The 26067-nt window shown below is 41.7% G+C and overlaps 1 protein-coding gene across 1 annotated transcript in view; it reads left to right on the forward strand.

Moving 5' to 3' along the window:
• gpr107 (G protein-coupled receptor 107) overlaps nucleotides 1-26067 on the forward strand; it is a 191091-nt gene that overhangs the window by 159944 nt on the left and 5080 nt on the right. The window contains exon 17 of the mRNA XM_039764256.1: nucleotides 1154-1278. Coding sequence (XP_039620190.1) covers nucleotides 1154-1278 — 125 coding nt within the window. The remainder of the gene's footprint in view (nucleotides 1-1153; nucleotides 1279-26067) is intronic.

Genomic DNA, 26067 nt, shown 5'->3' on the forward strand with positions numbered 1-26067 from the left:
AATACAGGGAGATAAATATACATACAAACAATTTAGTCTGAACATGCACCAGAATGACTAAATAGAAGAATAATTAAAAAGAAAGACAAAATTCTAACCTGGCAGTTATAGTGAGGCATTATGCAGACATGTTGCTGTGGGTATAAAGAAGCCCCCATTGGGTTTCTTGGCACATTTGTGCTGAATATTTTGTCGGCTAAAAGTCCTCCGTGTTGGTGGGTCAGACAGAGGATGTGCAATGTTGTTCATAATGGCACTTCTTTTTGTTTTTGGTTTTTTTTGTCTCCTTTGCTACGACCTTCAGGGGGTCCACAGTGTATCCAATATCTGAGACTGCCCTTTTAATTAGCTTGTTGATTTGGTGAGCCTCTCTTGAGGTGATGTTACCAGCCCAGAAAATCACAGAGCTGCAGGCGATAAAGGAGTGCATTTAGAAGGCTAACAGAATGTTGAGTTATATAGCGCCTTGATGTGTGGAGTACAAGTCACAGGAGGTTCTGCTCAGGCTTTATAACTCACTAGTGAGGCCTCATCTGGAGTGCTGGGTGCAGTTTTGGTCTCCAGGTTACAAATCGGACATAGCAGCTCTAGAGAAGGTCCAGAGAAGAGCGACTTGGCTGATTGAGGGGCTACAGGGGATGAATTATGAGGAAAGATGAAAAGAGCTGAGCCTTTAAAGGAGATGAAGTTTTTAAAATTATGAAAGGAATTAGTCCATTGGATCGAGACTGGGATTTTAAAATGAGTTCATGAAGATCAAGGGGACACAGTTGGTAAGTTGTGAAGGTTAAATTTCACACAAACATTAGGAAGTTGCTCTTCACACAGAGAACTACAGACACATAGAATAAGTGACAGAGTAGAGTGGTGGACAGTAAGACTTTAGGGACTTTCAGATCTCGACTTGATGTGAGAAGAATTGAAGTGGATAGGACTGGCGAGCTTTCTTGGCTTAGGCTAAATGGCCTTTTCTCTTCCAGACTGTTCTAATTTGCACCCTTGCTTGTTATGACTGTCTCTACAAAAGCCATTAACACTTTATATGTAACTGAACATTAACAGAAGAGAATTGCACAGATTTGTCCAAAGTTTTTATATTTTTCTGTTTCTAAGTTGTTCTGATTTTGTCTGTTTTTATTTCTTTCATCTTTAGCTCCTCGATGAACTGGCCACTTTGATATTTTTTGTCTTGACTGGATACAAGTTCCGCCCGGCCTGTGGAAACCCATATCTGCTGCTGCCCACGGAGGGAGGTGTGGACTTGGAGATGGACAACGTGTAAGAATATTCACCTTACAAAGACAAGTTAGCGGGATTAGCATGGTGACTGGGAGTAGTAGTAGGTGGAAGATAATATTACATAAACTAATAATAATAATGCTTTACATTTATATAGTGCTTTTCTCACTACTCCAAGTGCTTTACATAGTGAATGGTGAACCACCACCAATGTGTAGCATCCATTTTGTGCCAGAATGCTCAGCACATATTAGCTGTTAGGAGGTGACAGACAGTCAGCCAATTAGAGACAGGGGATAATTAGGGGTCCCGAATGACTAGGCCTGTACATCTCGATATGGCCTGTGTGTCAGTGAACATTAACATAGAAGTGGGCTGTTGTCTGATCAGTTGTAGTGGGGGCAAAAGGCCGGAGAGATCTACTAATATCTGTTGTTTTCATCATCTTCTTCATCAACAGTGGATTCAGAAAGTGTTCACTTTCTGAACACACACACACACAGATATTATGGTGTACATTTAATTTAATTGGATACAGTTTCCACTCTTGTCCTTTAACCTGCACTCACTAACTCATAATGTCCAATCGAATCAGTTTGCCGCGGGTGGTCTCCATTCCAGTTCCGTAGTAAAGCCAACGGGGGATACACCTGAGCACAGTTTGGATTGTCACAGCAAAAGGTCTGAATGCTTATAGGAATGAGAGATTTCAGTGTTTCAGTTTTAATAAACTTGCCATTCATTCTGAAAACAGGATTTTGCTTTGTCATTTTGGGTTAGTGAGTGAGGACTGATGGGCAAGAACGACAAATTTATTTAGCGCAAAAAAGTGTGATGAAGTGTCTGAATACTTTCTGAATTCACTGTTTGACTATAATGTATTTTAAAACCTGGATAAGCACTGGCCCTCTTGTTTATTTTAAAAGGCAATTAAAGGAAGGGGACATCAGAAAGGCCTTTTGGAAAGTGGGCAGTCTGTGCCATCCCATAAAATGGGCATTGAACCAAAACTGAAAGGGGTGCAGTTACTTAACACTTGGATAAAAGACCAAATCACTTGTTAGATTTTAAGGCTTTCAGGGTTTTGGTAGAGGAAAATCAACTCATTATGGTATCACAGTATGGTCAGCCCAATATGCACTATATGGACAGAAGTATCGGGACACACTTCTTAATAATTGAGTTCGGGTGTTTCAATCAGACCCATTGCCACAGGTCTATAAAATCGAGCACCTGGCCACGCCATCTCCATTTATAAACATTTGTGTGAAACAAAACGAGTTGCTCTGAAGAACTCGGTGACTCCAAGGGTGGTACTCTGATAGGATGCCACCTCAGCAATAAGTACGGTTCATGAAATTTCAGCCCTGCTGGACATTCCACAGTCAGCTGTTAGTGGTGTTATTGGAAAGTGGAATCGTTTAGGAACAACAGAAACTCGGCCACGGAGCAGAAGATGGACCACAAAGTCACCGAGCAGGAGGTCAACGACTGCTAAAGTGATTCCATAGCTGAACGTAAGCACAAAATCTGTGCGGCGGGAGCTTCATGGAATGGGTTTTCATGGCCAAATAAATGCATGCAAACCTCACATCTCCAAGTCCAATGCCAAGCGTCGGGTGGTGTGGTGTAAAGCACACCGTCACTGGACTGTGGAGCAGTGGAAACGTGTTCAATGGAGTGACAAATCACACTTCTCTGTTTGGCAATCAGATGGGAGAGTCTGCGTTTGATGGATGCCGGGAGAATGTTACCTGCCTGACTGCACTGTGCCAACTGTGAGGTTTGGCAGAGGAGGGATAATGGTGCAGGGCTGTTTTTCAGGGTTTGGGCGCAGACCCTTCTAGTGAAGGGCATTCTTAATGCTTCAGCATACCAAAGCGTTTTGGACAATATTATGCTGCCAGCTTTGGGGAAACAGTTTGGCGAAGACCCTTTTCTATTCCAGCATGACTGTGGCCCAGTGCACAAATCAAACTCCATATAGACATAGTGGGGTGAGTTTGATGTGGAAGAACTTGACTGGCCCACAAAGAGCCCTGACCCCCACACCATCAAACACTTTTGGGATGAACTGGAATGGAGATTGCGAGCCAGGTCTGACCTCATAAATACTCTACAGAACAAATGGGCACAAATTCCCACAGAAACACAGTCTATGTATTTGAATGCAAAGTCATTAAAGTCCCTGTTGCTGTTATGGTCGGGCGTCCCAATACTTTAGTCCATATAGTGTATCATCGATTAAAGGAGGAAAAAGGCCAGGAGTTGTTGCGCCATCCATGTGAATATGAAAGCAACTCATTTCGTTGATGTCGGTCTCTTAAACTTCACTGCTTTTCCTTTTCCATGGATGGCACACATCTGATCTTATACCTCTGTGGCTAAAGGCATGTCAGCGGAAATGGCTTGCCTTTGGCCGCAGTGATCACTGGCATCCTGCAGAAAATTTGCTGCTCCTTCATGACTGGCACACTAAAGAAATGAAATTGTTAATAAAATAAAAGCAAGAAAGGAAGAAAAGGAGATGCACAGAATCACAAAGTGCCCCTGCACCCCCATACTTAGTGAATTACTTTTACGAGTTCTTGAGAAATAGTTTTAAAGACGTTTTGGTTACGGATGAAGCTTTAATGATTTAGTTAAGAGACTGCGTGACTTTATATCAGCATACTTTTACATAGCTAGGAGTATAGACGCATATATTCATATTTTCTACAGAACATTCTAGTCTTAATTGCTGATCGGCAGACCCACTTCACACCTAAGTTGTTAATTTCCCAAGGTCTTCAGCCAACCAACTATCCAGTTCCATAAACAAACGAATATAAATGCAGTCTTTCTCCCACCTTGGCATCAGCTTCCCCCTGGGCACTGGCCCACTGGAGCTTGCATTAGCAGTGCAGCTGGCTTTTTCCTCCTCTGTCCAATCTGTGCCCACACCAAATGTGCCACTGAGGAACTGCTGCAGCCGCCGCCGCCTCCTCCTCCTCCTCCTCCTCCTACTGGCCATTTTTCCTGTATTTTAGTAAGAATTTTAACTGGGCAAAAATGAAACATTTTCTTTCAGTAGCCTGCCAAATGATAATGGAGGCTGCCTTCGTGTCTGAACTCATGGAGAGATACAGTGATTGCTTGATTCACAGACGTCGAGCGTGAAATGTGTTAGGCTGGCTGTCTCCCTCCTCTGCACCTCCTGTATGTTGAAAATGCCTGTGCTGGCTGCAGACGAGACACTTTCAGATTTGCTAAATTCAAAATGATCTCCCATCGCTTCCTACGTGTTAGACAGAGTGGCACAGGTTCGCCTGGTTGACGTACTGGATGTGGACCGTGTTTGGAGAGCAACAGAAGAGATAGAAACTGGCTGAGGATGAGAGGACCTGCTGTCTTCCCCAAACTTGGACACTAATACAGGTTTACTATGTTAGTCTCCAATTAAAAGCTCCAGTTTGTCCTTTTTATCACGTCTAAAGTACTCTGAAAAGAAGAGTCCCTTACAAGAATGACTGATGCATGTGGCAGCAGAGTGGCCCATTGGGTAATGGTGCTTCAGAGGACCTGCGGTTCCCTGTTTTTGGTATCATGGTGATGGTGGCCGCAGCCTGCTTAGTGTTTGTGATGTCTACCCTGGAAAGGTCAGGTTGGGGAGCAGGTACTGGTACAGCACAATGAGGGTCCTGCAAGCCAGATCACCCTCGGGAATCACACCACATGGCAAAACAGCTTGGGATCCTGGTTGGCAACCCCACCAGGCAGACATGTGGTCCAGTCCCACCCTCCAGAAATGAAGTATCTGCCACAGCCAGTGTAAGGCATGTGAGGGTAGAATGTCGATGCCTGATCTTCATGATTTTTGGCCCCCCATGTGTGGTGGTAAGCTACCACAGCATAAGGCTTTGTGACTTCCACATTTCCCCAGACACAAACAACATGTTGCTGCATTGTGAACAGTCGGTAGGTTAGGGGGCTGACATCTCTCTTGTCTTTCTACTTGATTGCAATCATTTTGCCTTTTTGCACAAGCTTACTTGCACAGTGGTGAACCTTCCGATGACTGGATTCATCAGGCAGATCATGCGGGTTGGGTCGTACAGTGGCGTATGCATCAGTTTCACTATCCGTGTTGACGTCTGATAACCAATTCACATCGTCACCTTTCTTGTTTATGTAATTTCAATATAATGTGTCAATTTGAGTTTGTTCTAAAACTGCCATTACGGCTTGTCATTCTCACACCGTTGTGCTTTGGTTGAAGGCTCTGCCCTTCTTATGAATATTGATGAGTTACCTTAGAGTGGCAAAACACATAGAAATGTTTGCAATTTTTATATAGCAAATCTACGGGGCTTAGCCCCCTGATCGCTTTGCTCTCCAAATTCTCCCCCCCCCCAGCGCTACGTGCCATTTTGAAGAGGGAGGCTGAATGCACACCAATGAGACGCAGTCGCTCCTCCAAAATCAATAAAATTAGAAACAAATACCTTTTTTTTTTTTTAACCTCCTCTTTGCTCAATCAGCTGCTGGCTTGCTGCTGTGCTGCGTGATCTGCATCTCGTGCGGCGCTTTGAACGTTTAAAAGCCTGTACTGCAGCTGTCTTTTTGTCTCACTGCCTTGTGTCTCTTCTCCCCCAGACATCCTCAAACACTATTTGATCTCTTTTCGCTGTTCCATTATTTCACCGAGTACAAATTTCCAGTTGTTTGCGCTTATGTGATCTTTACTATCATTTTTTGTCAACTTTGGAATTTTTGTACTTTCATTATCACTAACCTGCTCCGCATATGTATCGTGCCAACGTTTTTGAATTTTTTACGACGTTCTACTTTGTCATCTACTCTTTGTCTTTTATTTCCGGCCCCGGGCGTGGTTAACTCTCTTGGTACAAAGTCTCATCTTGCGGGACGTGAAAGTGTCTTTCTGAGAAGTCACGTCTCGTTTCTCTGAACAGGTCATGTCTCATCCCAAGGTCTTTTTGTTTAATAGAGAGATGTTGTTTTATCCACTAGATGGCAGCAGAGTGCAATTCTGAGCGTTGTTTGAGCTTAACACATTAAATCAAATCACTACATGTCACCCTGAGTCTGACTTGGGAAGAACCGTAATTACACAGATTTCCGGGCCTGAGTCACGCTTATGCTTAAGGAATAAGGAGGTTAAGCAACTATGGCCTGTCAAACTAGCGTATTGTCTCAAAAGAGGGAAATTTGGTTTGTCAACAGTCTTTTACAGACAGAGCAAGATGTCCTGGGTGTTAAAAATACAGCAAACTAAAATCCAACCTTCAAACATAAACATTGTACAAAAATGTAGTAGTGAAAGTAATGCTTGTAGTTTAAGATCAGAACATATTACATATAAAATAAAACCAACAATAGGACTCTGCTGATGATTGGCACAAGTGATAACTGTTTATGCCACAATTTAAGCCTTAGGATGTTATTTAAAATGTTAATAGCGACTGGAATGAGCCAACTGCTGTTTGTCCTCTGTAACTTTGTCCTGTGATCTTGTGGGGGCAACTGGAATTGTGAATGTATCGGGTGAGCTCTGTCTGAGTGAATGAGTCCTGCTTTGTTCAGTACTTCGTTATTAAACAGGACGGTCAGATTGGACTGTTTGGAGCTTTTTATTTTAGCGACTCAGTTTTAAGACAGGTTTAAAAAAAAAAAAATGAACATAATGAGAGATTTCACACAAGACAGACTCAATTTCTTTGGACACGGCTTTCTTTTGGGTTTCGTACCCAGCTGTCTCTGCTTTGTTGCTGCTCTCTGTTATCACATACTGGCGAAACATTGGGCTCAGAGAGATGGATGTATGATTGCAGTTTGGGATGGATGTGGAAACCAGGAAACGCTTCTTTACTCAGGAAATTAATTGCAACCTGCCCAGTTATGGTGTGGAAGCAGACGCCCACCATGTTGTGGATGTAATCCTGGAACAGCTTTGTTATCAAACAGCCAGTGAACCAGATGGACTGAATGGCTTACTTTTTTTTTTTTTTTTATTTATTAATTTTATTACAATCAATACATAGCAATCAAGTTTTACAAAAAAGAATTATGCTAAGAACAGATCGATCCCCACCCTTGAGAGAGAGAGCAAGCCAAACGGTGTAAAATTTAAGGCTTTTAAAAATACCTAAATCAACAAATTCTCTGTGCTTTATAAAATCATTTCAAAATATTACTGTTTAGATCCTGCCATGTTTTGAAAAAAGTCTGCACAGATCCTCTAACTGAGTATTTGATTTTTTCCAATTTTAAATAATATAACACATCAGTTTCCCACTGACTTAAAAGAGGAGAGTTTGGGTTCTTCCAGTTTATCAGAATAAGTCTGCGTGCCAACAGTGTAGTGAATGCAATCACAGTTTGTTTGCCTTTCTCCACTTTAAGACCCTCTGGAAGAACCCCAAACACAGCTGTTAATGGGTTAGGAGGGATTGTGAGTCCAAGACTGTCTGACAGGTAATTAAAAATTTTTGGCTTACTTTTAATGCGTTCATTTAAAGCGCCTCTAATCGCCTGCAGTCTTTTAAAGCCTTTGACTTCTTTAAATCACTTCTAACAGGAAAGAAGACACCTTTGATGTCATTTGAAAATGTCCATGTCATTGTGTCTTTCGTTCAAATGTTCATGTCTATACAAATGGCAGTGCTCATAATTACTTGTTTTATTTAGGGACACCTACCAGATCGCTTAACTCAGTTTTAGTTTTATGCCAGTCACGGCATTGGGGTCTCCTCTTCACACCACCTCTTCCACTTTTCCTGATCTGCTGCCGTCTTCTTTGTCTCTTTTAATTCTTTTCCATCCTACCTCCTCACTTCTGTGTAGCTGCCCCTCGGTGTGCTCCTGCTCCTGTCATCCTCAGGCCTCTCTGCACTGTTTGGATTTCCTTTCTAGCCTCCATTCTATTTATGTGGCCAGTCTGCATCAGTTGCTCTTTTTTTTGCGTTTTCTCCTAGAGCAGCATCAGCCTACATCCACACCGCTACGTTTTTGTTTAAAGCACAGATATTAGTCTCTGTTTTCGTCCACACTACCCCCAGAAATGGAGACTTTTGAAAATGCTCTACAGAGCCATAGATTTCTGAAAATGCCAGCTCAGGGATGCAATGTGGATGAGTGAAAATGAAGAGTTTTAAAGACAAAGACTCTAATCGTGCTCTGATTGGTTTGTGCTTATTACGCGGTCCTTCCCTCATTAAATCCTGAACCCTGATTGGTCATTCACAAAGACTGCATTCCAACATAGCAGACATCTCTGTAGAAGTATTGCTTTCTATGGTGCTTGCTGCATTGCTTACCTGTCTGCATCCAAATGACATTTTGTGTAGTTTGAGTGCTGTGTACATGTGCCAAAAGACAAGTAATTTACCCTTCACTATGGTTTTGCGATAAATCCCACTGGCACCTGCGTATCTATCCCTTCAAGCAGGACCCAAACTCCTTCCTGTTTCCACCAATGCACAAGTGCCCACTGTAGGCCAATGGTTGCCTCATATGCATTTTCTTTTGTTTTATTGTGAGCAAAGGTACTTTTGTAAATGACGTGAAAACGCAGGTGTGAGCGAAGATCATTTTCGTTTACAAATGTCGTAATTAAATGAAAACACTGTAGCTTGGATGTAGCCTCTGCCCAGATTCTTTATCCAATCATTCATAATCTTATGGACAGTGTGGCCTAAGAGTTTTATTGTGGCAGCTTTTGTTGGTTTGGCCATTTGCAGAGGAGAGATGCTGAGTAGAATAATAGAAGGATGCTAAGGATAGAGCTGACAGGTAAGAGGAAAAGAGGAAGGCCTAAGAGACGGTTTATGGATGTGGTGAGAGAGGACATGCAGGCGATGGGGGTAACGGAACAAGATGCAGAGGACAGAAAGATATGGAAAATCATGATCCGCTGTGGCGACCCCTAACGGGAGCAGCCGAAAGAAGAAAAAGAAGGAAGACTGGACTGATATATTTACTCGTAACAGAAGAGAATGGCCATGAATTTAGTACGACTGATATTAAGAATTTTATTGTATGTTACACGTCGGTCATTTCCATCCATTATGCCTGTAGGTGTCACAGTTACAGCTCTTTGGATGTTTCAATTGGCTTCATTAATTTTGTGATAGACCTTGGGTGTTTCCTAACATCCGTCCTGGGGGTGCACTGTGGCTGCAGGTTTTTGTTCCAACCAGATTCCTAATCAGTGACAACACCTGACAACACTGATCTCATTTAATTAGCTGGTATTATTTTTCTTTTATTCTACATTCAGAAAAGCACAGCAGCAAGATTTGTACATTTATAAGACATTTAGAAAAATTTCTGCTTTTGCTATCGATTAAAATGCTTAACTATCTTTTGTTGATTTTGTTATATTTTGCCCTTTCTCTGTGCAGTTTTTCCCCTTCGTTTTATCTTATTATTGAAAATTATAAATGAGCAGAGCAGACACACGCTGGCAAACTACACAGAGTAATCCAAGGGTGCAACTACTTTTGCATCAGACCCACTATTTAGTAAATAATGAATTAATTAAACAATTAGAACACCTAGAAAAGTAGAATGAAAATCAAGATAAAAATATTGTTAAAAAGAAAATACATTATTCCCATATAAGTGCTTGGTACATTTTAAAATATATATATATATATATATATATATATATATATATATATATATATATATATATATATATATATATATATATATACTTAATTAACCAGACTTAGTTTTCTAATTTCTATATTGTTCCCAAAACACAGAACTTGGGAAATAACACATCACTTAATTAGCCCATGAGTCCAATTAAAAACAGAAGCTGGTGGGAACAAAAACCTGCAGCCACAGGACCGAGGCTGGGAAACACTGATATACAGTATGTGTGTGTGTGTATATGACATGTAGTTACTTTATATATACAGGGAGAGAGACAGTTCTGTGTGTATATATATATATATATATATATATATATATATATATATATATATATATATATATATATATATATATATATATATATATATATATATATATATATATATATATATATATATATATATATATATATATGTGTATATATATGTGTATATATATATATATATATATATATATATATATATATATATATATATATATATATATGTGTATATATATATATATATGTGTATATATATGTGTATATATATATATATATATATATATATATATATATATATATATATATGTATATATGTGTATATAATATAAAGCTAGAGTGCTTTTAGTTTAAGTGGCTTGCTTACAATCACATTACGTCAGGGTGTGACCTGAAGTTGCTCTTTATAGGCCATTTGGCTGCACTGCCAGCCTCCTTGGGATCCTTTGGTTGTCTTTGATGACCTTGTCTTATCAACCAGCCACTTATAACTTCTTATTGAGATACTGTGGTCCTCTTCAATCTGAACAGAATACTTTGAAACTTGATTTATCTATAAATAAGGCTAAATTCTTAAATCGCAGCTGTTTTGCCCATGGTGATGAATCAGTGAGAAACTTGTCTCATTTTAAATTTATACAGTTCTTTGAAGTCAACCCCTGACTGATATCGCCATCATAAATAAAGTGTGTCGACTCAGTCTAATCCCCAGGTCTCTGTCCTTCAGGGCTGGCATAAACATTTCTTACAAGGCGCGCTTGCCAGTTTCTTTGCCTTCTCCTGATGCACTCTTTAATCGTCTCGCTGCGTGATGCATATTAAGCATTGCATGAATGTTTCCTAATGAAGGCCCAGCTGAAAGTCACTTAAGGATAGACATAAACACAAAGTTTGTTGGGTTTTTTTGTGTTTATTTTTTTCCACAATATATCTCCAAGTGTCAATGCCTAGAAAGGGGCATGTGTAGCTTTAAAAGTGCTGTGACGCCACCTCCCCAAGCATCAAGTGGCTGCACTGATTGCCCCATTTTTATTTTCCATTTTTTCTTAAATTTCATTATTTCATATCTTGATTCTAATCCTTTAGACTAACATTTATAAACTTAACAGGCTTACATTCCCAGTGTTCTTTCCTTTTTTGGCATATTTTGCTAGTTTGATCTAGAAATGGTAAAAGTGTGCCAAATTTCCACATGGTCCTCTTACAGCAGATGGCATGTGATTGTTTGGCTGCTTATGCTGCCTAATGCATCTTGGGCTTTTCTAGAGTCTAGCCAGGAGACATTAGCACTTGCTGTGCTGGTAATTTTGAAGGAGCTCTGACCTTATAGTGCCCGTTATGTAGCATGTGTTAGAAAAGCTTCACTGCAGTCTTACTGGTCATCGTAAATATTTAAGAGCTGTGCTGTTCTGTGGCTTTGTCTTGAGTAGAGAAGGCCATTTGACTTGTTCAGGATCCATGCAGACGGCAGTTTGCACAAGTAGGCTGACTTATGTGATAGGACAAGACAACAGCAAAATCATTACAAGGCTGGACTGGCTTGGAGCACAGATGGGCTATAGACGGAGGGGATGAGCAGGCTCTTTAACCTTCGGAGACGGCACACCTTTAATGTGGGAACTGGCATCCTTCACATTTTCTGTAACTCTGGGATGGTGGTTGTGCTTGGGGGGCTGATAACATCACTTCAAAAGAAGCCCACCAAATCAAGAAGCTAATTAAAAGGTCAGGTTCAGTTATGGGACATATGTCTGACCCCCTCCAGGTCATAGCAAAGGAAAGAATTAAAATCAAAACTGAGTGCCATTATGAACAAAGCCAGACATCCTGTCTCTGACACACCAACACTGAGGACTGAGCCAATGAATCACTCAGCAGAAGTGTGTCAAGAAACAACACCGGGGGTCCTTTATACCAACGGCAGTATGCCTGTATAGCGCCTTACTGGGGCTGGGACTGGCAACTCAGACATTTTCTTTCTTTTTAGTCATTCTGGTGTGTATTCAGACCAGTGTGTGTATTGATTAATTTATTTATTAAAAGCCCTGATTTCACTTAGGGGACAAACTAAGATCTATCTATCTATCTATCCATCCATCCATCCATCCATAGCATATCTAATATAGTACCTTTAATATATTTCTAACTAGCTGTGGTATAGAGCCTTTTGTATCATCTATTTATTATATACCACCTTTTATATTGATCTATCTATTATGTAGCACCTTTTATTATCTGTCTGTCTATTTTTCATCTAATAAATGATCAGTTATTATTCCAGTAGCTCCATGGCACTGTTGACACACTCACTCGAGTGGCTCCTGCCTTTCCCCCGGTGTTGCCAGGGTGAGCTGTGGTCTCCCTGCCCCTGAAGTGTTTGAAGATTTTCTTTTGTATTTTTCATGTGCCCGTGGTGTGCCCTTTTAAAATCTGCCTTGTCTTACAAATGTAATCTTCCTTAATATTTTAGCCACAAGTTATATTTTTTGTCTCCATTAGTTAATAATTATTCAGCTTTCATTTCATTCTTATTAAGTGCCATCCACTTACAAGTCCTGTGCACTATGCAGTAATTAAAAAAATAAGAAATGTAATTCTGGCAAAGGCTGAGGGAATTGCATTTTACTCAAATATAAATTAAAAATGACAAGAGAGAACTTCTAAATATAGTAAAATAAAAATGCAATCCCTGCCATCTTGTCTGTTTGTGTTCATTTTTCTCTTTCCTCATGTGACATGTAAAGACCCCGTTTAGTGATGCACTGGGCACCTTCCTCTGACCCCCAAGGCTGTTTTGTAGATTATTGCTCTTCACCATAACAAAGCACTTAATCTAATAAACAGAAGCCCACCAGGCTTGATGCGCATGCTAATGTACGCCCTGAGCCGGGCCGATGTGTGCGCCTTGCAGATTGTGCTTTATGGGCAGAGATGTTGAGAGCGCGGGGTGAGGGGGCAGAGCAGAACTCATCAGCTGGCCAGCCGGCCGGGTGGGTCACGTAATGTGGAGGAGTAGCGGCCGGTCACGATTTCCTCATCTGCACGTGATTTGTGGAAGTGATCTTTGGGAAGCCGTAGCTCGTGAGACTTTCTATAGGACAACGTTGATGAAACAAGAATTTTCTTGGCAGAGTGTGGCCTTTCAGATTTCACAGCCCTCTTTGTTAATCTCTGCCTGCCAGAATCCTTTGGCAGGTCTGTGTGACATGGCTGTTATTCAGCACTTAGTTAGTTAGTTAGTGAGAGGCACTCTTAACATTTCAAATAAAGTCAGTCTTTTAAATCTCTGAAATGTTTGTGTGTGCACATGTAAGAAGAATACGGGTATGTGATATAACATTTATAGCGTTAGGAACCTGAAAAATATGTGCAAAAGCTGTCACTATACATTGTGAAGCTCCAGCCATCCTAACCCGATACAGACGGGCAGAGACATAAGTTCTGCCCCACAGCACACATTTGTTTTAAGTGGGAAGCACTTCTTTCTCTGTTCCTCACAGCACAGTCCCTACACCTCCAGTCCTCCTCACAAGCTTCGTCCTTCTTCATCACAACTCTGGCCATTGAGTAGAGGGGACTGGCCCCTTTTATAGAACCACCAGGAAGGACTCCAGGTGTCCAGCGACCTTCCGGCAGCACTTTCTGGTGTGATGTTAGCATTGCTAAACAGGGCCCAGTAAACGCTGTAAGCCAAGGAGGCTGCCCTCTATCGGGCCAGGGCAGAAAATGTCCTGAAAAAGCTTTGTCCCCTAGCCCTTCCATTGTCGGGGCGTCCCACCATTTGCCACAACATATAAGATATATAAAATGTCACAGGTCTGTATCTTCTTAATACACTGCCATGTCTGTCGAGGATTTTAAATCACCTGTAGCTCGCAAACCATTTGAACTATTGACCTGAAATTTGGTACACATATACTACATGATGTCTACTATCTTCTTTCAGGGTGAGGATTGACCTCCATGGTTATTACTATTTTTATTTTATGCTATTGTAGAATCAACTCTCGGCAGCGGGCAGCAGGGCAGCTGTGCAGCCCATGGGTACAGGTGCCATTCTCACCCTTACCATCTTCGCCGTCACTTCCCCTACCTCTTCATATCTTAAGTCATTCTTGAGGCAGATTGAAGACTTAAGTGCCAGCTTAAGTGGAAAAATTAAAGAAAACGTACTAAGTAATTGCAACACAAACACTGACTTAATCAGTTTTAACGTGAAAAGATGCCAACGAAAGAAAAGAAGACGCAGGCTGCTTGGGTGGAGAAAAGAAGAGCAGCTCAGGAAGCAACAAACGCATCAACCTCTGAGCAAATGAATGATAAACGTACAGAGAAAGAGGATGAAAACTAGGATTGCTCAAGTCTCGTGGACTCACTGTAGTGTGCCGTTACTTGTGTGTGTGTGTATGTGTGTGTATATATATATATATATATATATATATATATATATATATATATATATATATATATATATGTCCTATTTAATGACGTTAACTTTACTAAAGTTTTTAATCATAATTTTTTATTTAATATAATATAGAGCAGTGACATGGCCCCCCAGTTAGTGCCACTGAGTGTGAACCCTATTCCAGTGGCTCCTTGTATGCAGTTTGCACATTTTTTTGCTGTATTTTTCTCACCAGACATACGTGTGATGATAGCACCAGCTAACGAAGGACAATGTAGGGGGATTTTAAAATTCATGCTGATTTCACATACCCAGACCCAGAAAGTCTGTTCCTGTCTTTTTATATTTAGTACTAGGGGGCCAAGCCCCCTGGCACCTTTGGCGCCCAACCCCCGGTTACAGCCAGAATATTAGTAAAATCTGTAAATGTACAAAAGAAAAATTATTATTTGAGTCAAAATCACGAAATTCTATAAATATGTAAAAAAAAAGAATTCTTATTTAACACGCTCTTACCAGTTGCAGTACTCCCATTAAACTGAGGTCCACTACACTTGAGTATTTATAAGAGACTAAATAAATGATCCATCGTTTTAACTGACATTCTTATAGATAAAAAAAAAACTTTTAAAAAAACAATGACTGCTTTAAATAACCAGAGAAATCACGTGAAAATGAAGGTGGTCTGCAATGGGTCATCGTAACTCGACCTTCAGCTAACTAAATCACCTAAATACAAACATTGGTGTTATGTATGAATAGATCTTTTTTTTTTTTAATAGTTTGTTCTTGTGAGAGAAAGTTTACTCAATCAAAAATAAAAACCGCGACTTTCTTGATATTTTAGTTTATACTTTAAAAACGGAGTAAGAATCTGGAAATCTAACAACATCACAATAAATTACGATAAATTCTGAAAAAGATGATACCAAACATATATATGTAGGTTTTAAAATAAGCCCGAATTAAAGCTAAAGCATGACAAAAAATGGGACATAAAAAGTCACATAAAACTGGTGCACTTTTAGGCTTAGGATTTTATATATAAAGAGAGAGTAGATGTAAATCCTTGTTAAGATGTATGTTTTTATTAAAGTTAATTTCACAGTTCGCATAGCCTTCTTGTCTGGATGTTTTCCCCCTGGAAATCCAGCAGCTGTCAGCGGCGAGCAAAACGAACACTTTCAGCAGGACATTTTAGAAATGGAGTAGCCGACACCCAAACCGGGCAAGTCACAGTGTGCTTGCGGACTACTGCCTTATTACGTTCAGTCAAGGCCGGTTATTGGCTGCCCATTTGACGCAGGCCTTGTCAACGGTGAAGACCACTCCCGTTGTTCAGGTTTCAGTTGATCTCATGGTTGAAGAGGACGTCATCAGCCAAGGATAACATGATCAGAAGTAGAAGGCTGTGCTGAGCTGATTTTTTTTTTTTTTATAACCACACACACAAACTAAATGTTTCCTTCCACTTCCACCCACTTCAGCACAGAACCACTTTACGTCCTGCCCACTCCAATACTGCAGCACTAAAATGAAATCCCCCTCCTACAAAATATTCCGTTGGCTCCCACAGGACTCCTTCAGGAATGCCGGCCTCGAAGTTCACGTCAAGCTCCAGCCGCGTTAACTCAGCCTGCTGCGTCACACATTCAGCGGTCGTGACCAGTAAAATCCATTATTTTTATTGGGTCACTTTGTGTTTGTTTGTCTTTTAACAGCACTACTTGACAAGTGCTGACTCAGACCTAACGCGCCGATTTTGTGCGGTAAAACTTTAAAGCATCCATCGCAGCATTCAACCAGCAGTTTGTTCATCTCTTATTGCTGCCACCGGAAACTTAGAATTGTCATATAAGCGGTTTATTATTTTATGGAGTTTATCAAAGCAGGCAGTGCACTTCTCAAAGGCACAAGGGGGACTGGGCCTTTTTAGTCGTACCCACTTCTAGGAGGTGTATATAAAAAAAAAAATGGCAACAAACGAGGGTGAGAGGATAGTCAAGGCTGGGAAGGATTTTAGTGAAAGATGAGTAAGGTTTGTTCTTGAGTAAGCAGGATAGGATCAAGGACAGGTGGAAGAGGTGCCTTGAAAAGCTGTTGAATGAAAAAAATCCAAGGGTAGTGTTTGGTGACGGATCATCAAATGAAGGGCGAGCACCAAGAATAAGGAGGGAGGAGGTAAAGGAGGCAATGAAAACATGAAGACAGCAGGGCCTGATGAAATGTGCGGAAGAGTTTAGAGGAAGAGGGAGTAGGTACATTGTGGCAGAAGATCTACAAACAGGAGAGAAGACCAGAGGAGTGGAGGAACGGTGGGATTATACAGGGAGATTCACTCGAAAGAGGCCCTGAATATTCTGTTGTAACTCCCATTAGGATGAAGCGATCTGAACCAAAAAACACCTCGGCGTATGTGTAACTGATTGCATTACATGCAATACTGATTTCCATTTTCTGCCAGACACATTTCGACATGGCGCTCCATGTTCCTGAAAGTATCGGCAAGCATCTCTTTATAGCAGCAATTTCATGTTAGATGTTTTCCTTCAAATCTGTGTGAGGCTTGTTCCAATAGACTTTTCCTTTGATCATACCCCAAAGGAAGAAGTTTGGTGGTGTCAGATCAGGCGACTGTGGTGGCCAAAGCCCCTTTGAAATGACCCTGCTACCGAAGAAGACTCAGTTTCTGCCATGCTCCTTGCCGATGTGTGACACGTTGTTCCATCTTGGTGGAAGTAACCTTCCGTTAACTCGCGATCATCCAGTGGATTCTGACATTGCTTAAATGAATTGGTGACCCAATAGGTTCACACCATGAAGATGTGCTGCTCCATACTGTACACCGCCATCCTGATGAGAAGTCGAGTGACTGAGTGAAGGGGTACAGGTGGTATGCACCCAGAAATTGCATATGGAGGTTAAATGTCGCAATGGCTGGCTGTCTGGTGCCTACCTCACTGCTCCAATGCAGGGGCATCCTGGCCTATTCAAAGCACCATATAACGATGAGCACACTGCACGTTGTTTCATTCAGATTGCTTTATCCTAGCGAGAGTTATTGAGGAATATTCGGGGCCTCTTCTCAGCAAATCTCCCTGTACTTATTTATGAGTAGATGGGAGACATTCAAGATGGTGGGAACTAGAGAGAGATAAAGCTGATGTCACACACAATGGAAATTTGGGAAAGGGTTATAGACCGAAGGTTTTGGGAGGAGACCACCATAGAGGAGGAGCAGTTTGGTTTTATGCTAGGGAGAGGAACAACTGATGCCATCTTTGCACTGAGACAACCCATAGAGAAACATCGAGAACAACAGCAAGGTCTAAATGTACAAACCGGATTCCAAAGCAGTTGGGACACTAAACAAATTGTGAATAAAAACTGAATGCAATGATGTGGAGATGGCAAATGTCAATATTTTATTTGTAATAGAACGTAGATGACAGATCAAACGTTTAATCCGAGTAAATGTATCATTTTAAAGGAAAAATATGTTGATTCAAAATTTCACAGTGTCAACAAATCCCAAAAAAGTTGGGACAAGTAGCAATAAGAGGCTGGAAAAAGTAAATTTGAGCATAACGAAGAGCTGGAAGACCAATAAACACTAATTAGGTCAATTGGCAACATGATTGGGTATAAAAAGAGCTTCTCAGAGTGGCAGTGTCTCTCAGAAGCCAAGATGGGTAGAGGATCACCAATTCCCACAATGTTGCGCAGAAAGATAGTGGAGCAATATCAGAAAGGTGTTACCCAGCGAAAAATTGCAAAGACTTTGCATCTATCATCATCAACTGTGCATAACATCATCCGAAGATTCAGAGAATCTGGAACAATCTCTGTGCGTAAGGGTCAAGGCCGTAAAACCATACTGGATGCCCGTGATCTCCGGGCCCTTAAACGACACTGCACCACAAACAGGAATGCTACTGTAAAGGAAATCACAGAATGGGCTCAGGAATACTTCCAGAAACCATTGTCAGTGAACACAATCCACCGTGCCATCCGCCGTTGCCAGCTGAAACTCTACAGTGCAAAGAAGAAGCCATTTCTAAGCAAGATCCACAAGCTCAGGCGTTGTCACTGGGCCAGGGTCATTTAAAATGGAGTGTCGCAAAATGGAAGACTGTTCTGTGGTCAGGCGAGTCACGATTCGAAGTTCTTTTTGGAAATCTGGGACGCCATGTCATCCGGACCAAAGAGGACAAGGACAACCCAAGTTGTTATCAACGCTCAGTTCAGAAGCCTGCATCTCTGATGGTATGGGGTTGCATGTCTGGAAAGGCACCATCAATGCAGAAAAATATATTCAGGTTCTAGAACAACATATGCTCCCATCCAGACGTCATCTCTTTCAGGGAAGACCCTGCATTTTTCAACAAGATAATGCCAGACCACATTCTGCATCAATCACAACATCATGGCTGCGAGGAGAAGGATCTGGGTACTGAAATGGCCAGTCTGCAGTCCAGATCTCTCACCTATAGAGAACATTTTTCGCATCATAAAGAGGAAGGTGCGACAAAGAAGGCCCAAGACGATTGAACAGTTAGAGGCCTGTATTAGACAAGAATGGGAGAGCATTCCTATTTCTAAACTTGAGAAACTGGTCTCCTCGGTCCCCAGACATCTGTTGAGTGTTGTAAGAAGGGGAGATGCCACACAGTGGTGAAAATGGCCTTGTCCCAACTTTTTTGGGATTTGTTGACACCATGAAATTCTGAATCAACATATTTTTCCCTTAAAATGATACATTTTCTCAGTTTAAACTTTTGTTCAGTGATTTATGTTCTATTCTGAATAAAATATTAGAAGTTGGCACCTCCACATCATTGCATTCAGTTTTTATTCACGATTTGTATATTGTCCCAACTTTTTTGGAATCCGGTTTGTATGTCGTGTTCATAGAGTTGGAGAAGGCTTATGATAGAGTGTCACGTCAAGAGGTCTGGAGGACCAGAGAAGTGTGTTGATTGTCCAGGATATGAAAGAGGGAGTGAGGATTAAAAGCAGTGTTGGGGTAACAGACAAGATCCCAGTTAGAAGAGGTCTGCACCAGGGATCATCTTGAAGTCCTAACCTCTTTGATCTGGATATGGAGTTCTCGACTTATGGACTAAACGACCACCCCTCAGTGCAGGCTTTTTACTGATGACATTGTGATGTTTAGCACCAGAAAAGAGGAAGTGGAGGTGAAGTTAGAAGAATGGAGAAGAGCTTTGAAGATAAAGAGGAAGAAGAGAAGACCGAATATCTGAGGCTTAATGGCGATCAGGGTTCAGAAGTTAGCCTGCAGGGAGAGCAACTGAAAAGAGTGGATAAACTGAAATATCTGGGATCAGTGGCAGCCCAAAATTGAGAGTTAGATGCAGAGCAGTGTGGATGGACCGATTAGAAGAAGGTATCAGGAGTATTGAGGTGAAGGTTAAAGGTGAGATCTTTAAGTCAGTGGTAAGGCCAACAATGATATGTGGAGCTGAGAACAGCAGGAGAAGAGGTGGAGTGTGGCAGAAATTAGAATGTGGAAATGGAATGTGTGGAGCTACAAAGGAGGGCAGAAGAAGATACGAGCGACAGAAGGTGGAGAGATACCTGAGAATGTCCAGGAGAGAGGGCTGAAGGGGTATGGAGATGTGATGAGAAGAGATGTTGAATATGATGGGAATGGAAGTCCAGAGATAGAGGAAGCAAGGGAGGCCAAAACCAAAGTAGATGGATAAAGTAAAAAGAAGATCTGAAAGAAAAGGGCTTGGCTGGCAAGGTGGTGTGGACCTCGCTGTATGGAGAAGGCTGGTCAGGCACATGGACCCCACCTAGAAGAGGGTATGACTGAAAAGGCCCAGTCCCCCTTGTGTTTTTGTTCAAGTTTTATCTTAAGGCACAGTTTGCATGAAGGTCCACTGTTCAAACACGTGTTTTTACTTTTTCACACGACTCTATATTGCTAGAATCATCTTACCTTCCCCATGCATGTTTCTGGCAACCTATTAATTGCCTTTTTTCCAGCAAACAATACCAATTTACCATTGGCTGCCATACGTTTTCCCTTCGTCTGCAGGGCACTTTCTGGGTATTTTGCTTTTCCTGTTCGGTTCATTTTGAATTGTAAATTGTCCCGTTCTAAGAGCGGGTATGCACATGAGTAGGACTGGCACCCTGGCCAGGCTTGGTTCTTGCCTGTGTACCCAGTGCTGCTGAGGTACTGCCTATGATCTCGAATTGCAGTAATCAAGTTTAAGGATGTCTTGTTATTGCATACGCCTCCCTGGATAAACATGGCCGCAAGGTTACCAGTAATGTCATCTGTTCAGTGAGCCGAGTCTATCCCAGTAGAATTGACCCAGCCGTGTCCCAGTGTCTGGCTTTGTTGTGGGTGGGCGTCCTCCTCCGCGGCCGTACAATAGTTCTTAGAGGTAAGCTCTCCATATGGCAGGCTGTCGATAATCACCAGATCTCAGTCCAATTAAGCATTTATGGGATATCCCGAAACAACACTTGGCAAAGTTCACCGCCTCAGTCAGTGAGGCCTCAAGTCGATTTGCATGCTTGTGAAAGGGTGAAGTCGCTTCTCAGGCCTCCTGTACAGTGGCGTAGCTCGAGTTCGTGCCGCTCAGAGTGGCATATCTGAATATGTTAAACTATTTAGATGGAAAATTAAAATGACGTATAGAGAAAAATTAAGATACATTTTGCATAGATTTATTCATATATAAAGAAACGGCAATATTTTTTATATACATTTATAAGCATCAAGTAGACAAGAATATAGTATAGACACACTGATAAGCCATCTTCTAATTATTAGTTTAATATAATTAGGCTACGAAAACCACAACCAAAGTAGGGTACAAGTGATAGGTGGGGATGTTTTCTGTGCAGAGAAAGAACGCATTCGGATTAATAACGAAATTATAAACTGTAAATTAGTTGTTTATCTTCCTAGAAATTATCGGTGTAATGTATGTTTATTTTTGTCATTGCCTCATACATTTCAACTGCTGTGTCTGATGCAGAAGGACAGTCTGAACATTATTTTTCAAGCATTTGTGGTTAAAAAATCAGAGAATTTGACTTTTTTCATACATGAGTGATATTTTTCCAAACCCTGCTGCTTACACACAAATTGTACTAAGCCTTGTGGCCAATAATGCCGCCCCCAAAAATGTGCCGCCCGGGGCGGACCACTCCCTCCAACCAGATACGCCACTGCTCCTGTAGGATGTCAGACTGAACTTTCTAGGCCATGGCAGATGTGCTCGTTCACTGTGGGGTTTCCACCATTACGTCTCCTTCCAGAGTTTAAAGATCTGATGGATTGATTGTACGTATCTTCTGTCTGTCTTGTTTTATAAAGATAAGCGGAATCATTCATGGTGCCATCAAGTTTAGAGCCGTGTTTCTTAATCTATGGGTCGCCGACATGTTTGTGTTGGGCCTGCCTTTGTGTTCATAAAATTAGCCGAGTTTTAAGAACGTGAATTCTGTTGCGAGTGATATGCCGCCATTTATTTGGCCTACAGCTCGTCACAGTAGCATGTGATCGGAGAGTTGACCTATAGATGGCGCTGTTGAGTTCTACAATACAAATACATAATGAATATTCCCCACCTGCTGCCAGGCTATCTTAAGGTGGCTGGGACGGCAGCAGCAGCGGTCACGTCGTAGTGCATTACAATCTGGATTCTACCTCTTGTCATTGTTAAGTGCTCCTTAGAATTCACTTTCTCAGTTTACCAAAATCTTGAAAGATGCATCATTCTGGGTTTTTCCATAGTTGGTGATAACTCTTTCAAGCTTACATCGACTCCAACTCTGTCATCGTAATGCTGAACAACCGAGAGCTCACACAGCACCTGTCGTTCATGTTTACCAATCACCCATTGACACCGTCGATTGCCAGTGTATAATCTGATGCTACAGAAAGGTTTTCTCTTGCGTCAGGTTATGTGCTGCGTTCCTTGCACACACGACACACATTTATACATCTTAAGGCATGTTATTAGGAGACGTGTCGACTGTAGACGGTTCATCAGACTGTTGCTGTCTGCCAGACCAGGTTAACAAGAGCACTGCTAGTCTTCGCCATTCAAGATCCCCACCCTCATGAGGCATTGGATTGGTTTAGAGATCTAGTTGTTCCCTCCCAGTTTCAATCCTCTCGTAGTTGTCTCCAGGCATGTTATACGTCTGGCTTCAGCGAGACCACCAGCACCGTAACTCTGGTCGCTGAATGACATAGCCTTTCAGAAAATCTTGATAAACTTGCCCTGCTCTCCTTATGAAAAAGAATTTATTTCTGTCAACTTTACTAAAGTTTTCACTATGTGTTTACACAGAGGGAGTCGTATCACGTAAACCTTTTGCCTGTCTGAGTGATGATTGTTGTTTTAAGAACAATACGTTTGCTTTCCGCTTTTATTAATATTCACATGAGAAATGATGGCTGGTTTTTATCTCATGGCCGTCGTTATCTCTCTATTATAATGAAAAAAAATCTTGGGAAGAGAGACGAGACGTGACTTTCTCAGAGAGACACTTTCACATCCCATGAGATGAGACTCTGTGCCAAGAGATTTAACCACACCCGGAGCCGAAAATAAAAGACAAAGAGTAGATGACAAAGTAGAACGTCGTAAAGAATTCGAAAACGTTGGCACGATACACATGCAGAGCAGGTTAGAGATCATGGAAGTGCGAAAATTCAAAAGTCTCTAAAAACTGATAGTAAAGATCGCATTAGCTCAAACAAATGGAAATTATTACTCAGTGAAATAACAGAACAGCAAAAAGAGATCAAATATATTGTTGGGATTTAAACTTTAAGTCGGAGACTTGTAGATCACATAATTCATGTTACAATCAGGGAAAAGTAGTGTTTCTTCCCATGAAGAGGCGCATCCACGAGAATTAAAAGATTTGATGTTTGGTAAAAGTGAAATCCCACGAGAGAAATTGTCAAGCCCCGCAAGACAAGACTTTATGCAAAGAGATTTGGAAAAGTCCTCCTCACATCTAAAACATGTACAACTACGCACACGGTTCAATCATCTCTCATTTGTGTGAATGCTATTGTCAGACACAGTTCGTGTAGAGAGAAAGAAACAATATTCACTCGAGTACAGTTATACGTTGCATTGTCACGATGTAATTCCAAATACAGAATCAAAATTCAATGCAATATTGACGAAAAGGTAAAAGCGAGAAGAGATCGAATATATGGACATAGGTGACATGACAGAAGTATGTAGATATTGTTTGGCTTTAAACTTTGGAGACTTGTAGATCATCTAATTCATGTTGCCATCAGGTAGAAGTAGTGTTTCTTCCCAATGAAGAGGCGTATCCGTGACAATTAAAAGATTTGTTGTTTGCGAGTGGCAGAGATGTGAAGTTGCTGGCGCGTAGCACAGGCAGGGGGGTTGGCAAGCTAAGCGAGCAGGGGGCGAAGCTCCCTCGTTTGTCTAAACATTATGATAACAGTCCTTTGCTGGGTCCCAACATGACACCGATTTTCTTATTTGGGGCCTCGGATAAAAATGCTTGATTTAGAGAGTGGAGTTGCTGCTGTTCAAAATCCTTGGAGTGTTCTGCCCGTGTTCTCCGCTACACAGGCTGGTTAATGTTGGCACCATGTTGGGGTTCATCTCAGACAGCTGACGATCGATTCAATGGACATCCAAGGCTTCAAGCCAGCAAGAAATGACCAGGAGGTCTCAACAGTGCCTTTTGATAGAATGAGCCGTCACTTAATAACCCTGTCACCAGCTTTTTTTGGGGGTTTAGTTTGCAGAGGGTATGAAAGCTCAAGGGAGTGGGCAACAACAACAACAACATTTATTTCTATAGCACATTTTCATACAAATAATGTAGCTCAAAGTGTTTTACATGATGAAGAAAAGAGAAATAAGACAAAGTAAGAATTAGAATAAAACAACACTAAATAACAGAATAAGAGTGAGGTCCGATGGCCAGGGAGGACAAAAAAAAACAAAAAATACAGACAGCTGGAGAAAAAAAATAAAATCTGCAGGGGTTCAGAGGCCATGAGACCACCCAGCCCCCTCTAGGCATCCTGCCTAACATAAATGAAACAGTCCTCTTGGTATTAAGGGTTCTCATGGAAGGACTTGATGATGACGGTCATGTAGACTTCTGGCTTTTAATCCATCAATGTAGGACATCGCTGTGCTTTGATCAGGTGGTGATGGCGCAGATCGCCACCACAGAAAACTGGAAAAGAAACAGAAGAGAGAGTAGAGGTCAGTACGGATTTTAGAGCCACCATGAATAGTTATGATAATAAATTGAATATACAGAGCATCAGGATTAAACTAAAATGAAGTTATGAGAAGGCCATGTTAAAGTAATGTGTTTTCAGCAGTGTTTTAAAGTGCTCCACTGTATCAGCCTGGTGAATTCCTATTGGCAGGCCATTCCAGATTTTAGGTGCATAACAGCAGAAGGCCGCCTGCACAACTTCTTCTAAGTTTAGCTCTTGGAATTCTAAGCAGACCCTCATTTGAAGATCTAAGGTTACGCTTTGGAATATAAGGCGTCAGTCGACTCGGCTGCCTAATTTGCTGATGTGCCATTTGCATTATCCCAAGGAACAGTTTGGGGTCTCACGGCCGCCATTGTCTCCAGGTACGCAGTGCTGATGCTAAAGTGTCTGTGCTCACCTCCTCCGCAGCTGGGTGCTGCATGACACACTGATCTGAATACTAAAGGGGATGACAGCAGAGGCCAGAGCACGAGAGGAGGTCTGCGCCATGGGAATCGGTGCCAGGCTGCTGTGTTTGGATCCTCTGCCTGCTTGCATGGTAATGACCGGGGGCTCACTGTACTCCTCTTTTTAAAAGATTATGGATGCCGGCTTGTTTAGAGCCGCGCGTCTCCACCCAGGGGACACTGATTCACACGCATCCTAATAAGCCTGTCAATCATTTTGTCTTTCTACAGGCAGAGGTGACCGGGCTGCACTTGGGGACACGTTTCAGCCTGCTGCTAATAAGCAAATGAGCTGCCGTATCAATTTTGTGTTGCGTGGCGGGGCGGTGGTGAGCTGGCAGTGGGTTAATTTTTGAAGAGGGATATAATGTGGTTGAGTTGTGATCTGAGAGTGCACAACATGTTGCATCCTGCCCAGCTGTTGTAAAGAGTAAACGCAAGCTTTGGCAGTCCTGCCAGTCATTGTGACGGAGATGGGAGAATGCCACGCGTGCCCTGCCATGACCAACAGAGTAGTCTGTGAACAACCGTCACGCAGCATTCAGGCAGTCTGGATGGCCTTTAATGGTGTGCACCATCCTAAGCTGCTACAGAGCAGAGAGAGACCCCCGCTGGCAGTCCACGTCTGTGTTGATGCTAAAAGACTACAGCACATTTCTGATTTTGATTTTTGTTGTGTCTGCATTTTGTTTTGTCTTGTCTTAAATCTCATCCCTGACCTTCTGTGACGACGCTTTGATCCAACAGGTGCCCAGAAATGATGATG

The sequence above is a fragment of the Polypterus senegalus genome, chromosome 9, assembly GCF_016835505.1.
Source record: "Polypterus senegalus isolate Bchr_013 chromosome 9, ASM1683550v1, whole genome shotgun sequence".
Taxonomy (NCBI): Eukaryota; Metazoa; Chordata; class Cladistia; order Polypteriformes; family Polypteridae; genus Polypterus; species Polypterus senegalus.